General features: G+C 36.6%; 1 protein-coding gene across 1 annotated transcript; it reads right to left on the reverse strand.

Moving 5' to 3' along the window:
• Nucleotides 1-2,415: 2,415 nt before the first annotated feature.
• Nucleotides 2,416-4,002, reverse strand: LOC145043057 (geranylgeranyl diphosphate reductase, chloroplastic-like). Its single transcript, XM_078991594.1, has one exon. It carries the CDS (start codon nucleotides 3,995-3,997, stop codon nucleotides 2,525-2,527), a length of 1,473 nt encoding a protein of 490 aa, XP_078847720.1. The 5' UTR covers nucleotides 3,998-4,002; the 3' UTR covers nucleotides 2,416-2,524.
• Nucleotides 4,003-4,398: the final 396 nt, after the last annotated feature.

The raw sequence follows: 4,398 nt of genomic DNA on the forward strand, positions 1-4,398 counted from the left end.
TGGTATCATACCATTGTTTATAGTGAACTAAGTATATCAAACCACATAAAATATACAACTATAGACACAATAGGACTAAAACACTCTGACCAAGAAGTATACCTTTTAAATATAGTAATATTTTTTATAAAAGTATACATACCAGAAACGGTATCATGGTAAGAACCATATAAAAGTATTTAGATAATTTGGACGTTGCGGTTAAGCCTGAATAATTATGTAATCATATATGGGATAAATATAGTCTGATCGACCGACATGTATTTAGGAATGGTCGTAGTGAACAACAAGTTTAAAACTTACCAACACTTCATACAAGGAAACTCTATAACCAAACATAAAAGTTAAAATACTAAAGGAGTGTTTTTATAATACTATGCAATTACAATTAGGCTCTTTTGTATGTCTTTCATACTGTTATTCTTGTACAGTTGACATAAACAGGCATGTAATTAAGATGTTCTAATTCAATAACATCTTTAAACCTTATGGTAGAAAAATGTCACCAAAGAAGTCAAATAGGAACAAAAACAACACCCCAAGAACTCCACCACCGCTACAGATGGACACTGCTATCTTCCAAGCTGTGGTGACAGTCGTTGTGGCAGTCGCCATGGTGCAAATCAGCTCGAACAGCGCTAGTGGGATGGGAGGTGGTACAAGTAATCCTAACCAAATAAATAATCACTGGCACCCAAGGGAATGCTCCTACAAAGACTTCACAAACATATAATGAAAGTCTAACCATTGGATCAATAAAAAAATACAATCATTCTTGAAATAATAGTATTATATTTAACATTTATTTTTTTAAGAATTCAAAATTCAAAAACCTCTTAGGATAATATAGAGTTATGGACATTTTGTGTATCCTTATTTTAGGTAACAAAATAATAAAATTTAGATCTTTTTAAATTTATTATTGTTATTATTATTATTATTATTATTATTATTATTATTTTGCAATAAACACTCTTTTTAGGAGAAATGCTTTTGAGATATAATCGAATATGTTTTCATTTTTTATAGAATAAGTTTTTATTATAAAAAATGTATGTTCTTGTTCTAAAAATTAGGTTTTCCGATTTTTAGCACTAAGCATCAAATTAAATTAAAACCCCAACAATCAAGAATTAAACATTCAAAAATCAAGAATTAAATATTAAAACCCAAGAATCAAGAATCCCAAATCGATTACAAAACACAGTTCTCGTAGCATTTACATCAAAAATAATAAAAAAAAAAAAGCGAATGAATACTTGAAAAGGATACACTACAAGCACAATTATGAAAAATCGATCGTTACTCTTTAAAAATTATATTCCTTCTCGCTAGAATGAAAAGAATGTATGTCAAAGGACGAACTAAAGGAGCATTCTTTTTTTTTTTAAAAGTCCTAAATATGTTTTCTCCTTCCTTCACTCTTCTCCACAATCATACCAACAATCCTGTTCTTAAGGCACTGCAAAAATTCATAAACAATTGTAAGATATAAAATAATAACATCAACAATCATTAGCTATTTACATATAAACATAAAAGAATAAAAAATACTAATAATAAAAGAAAACATGAGACACAAATTGTTGAAACGTACATGTGAATGCTTCTTTATGTTGACATTGTCATAATGAAAATCCACCGGAACCAAATAGTAGCCCACCAATGGAGTCTGTTATGCCATTCGAAAAAGAGATGTGAAGAATGCATCCTCCTTTCACTCTCTCATGCTACATGTGATGTACATGTATAATCTCAAGAATATGGTCTAAAATGGAAGCCCTCCAAATGAATCTAAAGAATATGTCATGAAACTATAATGATTCTATAAATTTTAAGTTTTTAGGATGGGTACAACTTGGAATCAGACGTAAAATGGTAATTTGCATCAACACGAACAACCAAAGCCATCATCTGTTAAAATTCGTACCACATAATCAAGCAATACTGAAATCGATAACAAAAGGCATGGTAATACTTAAGATCAAGAAAAGGAGCAAATTTATAGAACGCAAAGTACATGACAACAACATTGGTCAATATACATATATTCACTTTGAAAAAGAGGCATGTATAACATCTAAACAAGGTTAATTCAATTAGATAAATGGGAAAACAAAATAACAACAGGCAGCACTACGTACATGTATGAGAATCTGCATCAGATTTTATTCATCAATACCCTAAAATTAACAAGTAAAAAAAGAAGAAACTTACTTCGGTAAGTATAGTATACATCGCCTAACGTGTGCTTGATTGACGTTTGAGATTTCCAAGTTTTGAATGTTATTACGTTCCAAACAACTTCAAAAAGATCCAGAAATCGGGGAAAAACTCATCGATTGTGATTGAAGCGGATAACATATAGGTTTCAATTCGGAGTTAATTGAAATTCATGTACTTAACGATATATAATTAATAATAAAAATATTCTATTTTACTCAATTGGAAATCTCTAAAGAGAAACATAAACAGATATCAAATTTAGAATTACGTTGATATCATGAATATTATTAGTACTAACTTAATTTATTTTAACCATCTCATTGTTAAGCGCATGGGCCCTAACCAGACTCCCAATCGTGTTCACGGCGAGCTTCAAGTCCTCCAATGGATTCCCCGGCGCCACCTTCTTGTACAAATAACTGTCGAAAGTCATCTTTTGAACATACTCATTGCTACACATCTCCACAAACGCCTCCTTCGCCGGATTTGACCTGTAAAACACCTTCTGCAACACATCCAGCACCTTATACGTCGACCAATATGTTTTGTCCCATTTCTTCAGATAACTCCTCAGATCACCCTCATCCACCATCCTCCTACCGTTCTCCGATCCCTCCACTATCGCCTCCGCACACATCCGCCCACTCTTCGCCGCAAAATATATCCCTTCACCGGAGCATTTCGTCACATACCCCGCCGCATCTCCTACCAGGGCTACCCTCTCCACCACTCTCCTTGGACGGGGGTGTTCCGGGATGGGGTGAGCTTCCACCCGTATGATCTTTCCGCCAAGAATCTTGTCATGCGTACGGAGGCGCGTGGCAAGCTGGAACTTTTTGATGTCGGGTTTGTGTGTGACTGTTCCTGTTCCAACAGCCACGTGGTCGCATTTTGGAAACACCCATCCATAGAAGTCCGGTGATACGTCGTTTCCGACGTACAACTCAGCAACGTTCTCGTAGTACTGCATTTTGTCGTCTGGGATCTTGACACGTTCTTGGAAAGCTATTCCATACTCGTAATCTCCGGCTTCAATGGATTTTGCGACACGGGAGTTTGCTCCGTCGGCGCCGATTATGGCGTCGACTTCGATACTCATCCTTTCTCCGGTGGATCCGGTTTTTCCGTTATAGGCGTTGTAATGGAGGACGTAAGGTGCGTTTTTCTCTTGGGGTTTGTCCATTTTTACGAAAAGTCCGTTGATGATGGTGGCGCCGGAGGTAGCAGCTCGGTCACGTAAGTAGGCATCGAGGACTTCCCGGCGGACCATGCCGATATACTCATGGGGTTTGAGTGTTTGACCGATGTCGACGGCAATGTTTGACGGGGAGATCATCTTCATCTTGGTAACACGGCGGTCAATGATATCCAACGGCAACTCAAATTCTCCGACCATGCAAAGTGGAATGGCGCCACCACAGGGCTTGGCATTGTCCAGTTTGCGCTCGATCAAGAACGTCTCTATTCCGCCTTTGGCTAGTGTTTCGGCAGCTGCTCCACCGGCAGGACCACCGCCAACGACTGCGACTCGAAGGTTTCGTCCAGTGATTTTTGGGCTGGTTTTGGCGGCGACGACATTGAGACGGCGGTAGTGAGCTTGGCTTGGTGCAATGCATTTAGGTAGAGTGGTGAGTGAGTGATGGTGGTGTTTTTCCGGCGAAGATTTGCGGAGGCCGACGAAAGAGATGAATGCAAAAGAAGCCATTTTGATTTGTGGGAGATGGAGTACTTGGCTAGTTTGACTGGTTTGTGTCAAAGATATGATGGACATGTGTGGTTAATAACTGTAGGATAATAAGGGAGTCCAACTACCTTTGTACTAACAAATTTATTGAAATAATAACATCCCATGTTCATTATTATGTATTTGCCTTTTTAACTAAAATTTATTATCCTTCTATTGTATGGTTACGTTAATGAGAAACTTTCCACACGATATTTGTAGAAGTAAAAGGGTAAGGTACGGACTACGGATGATCTAAAATTTCTTATAACATACAATATAATAACATATATGATATTTTTCATATATGCAATGCAATTAGCAATATAAGTTTATGAGGACGTAAGCACAAAAACATAAGAATTTTACACTGAAACATATATAAAGACAAAAACATAAGAATTTTACTCTGAAAGACGGTGAGGACTTGAATTGAAAAACCACAAAAA

This window comes from Lactuca saligna, chromosome 4, assembly GCF_052625555.1.
Source record: "Lactuca saligna cultivar CGN05327 chromosome 4, ASM5262555v1, whole genome shotgun sequence".
NCBI classification, from domain to species: domain Eukaryota; kingdom Viridiplantae; phylum Streptophyta; class Magnoliopsida; order Asterales; family Asteraceae; genus Lactuca; species Lactuca saligna.

Coding starts and splice junctions, on each gene's coding strand:
- LOC145043057 (XM_078991594.1), bottom strand. CDS start 3,997: ATGTCCATCATATCTTTGACACAAACCAGTCAAACTAGCCAAGTACTC.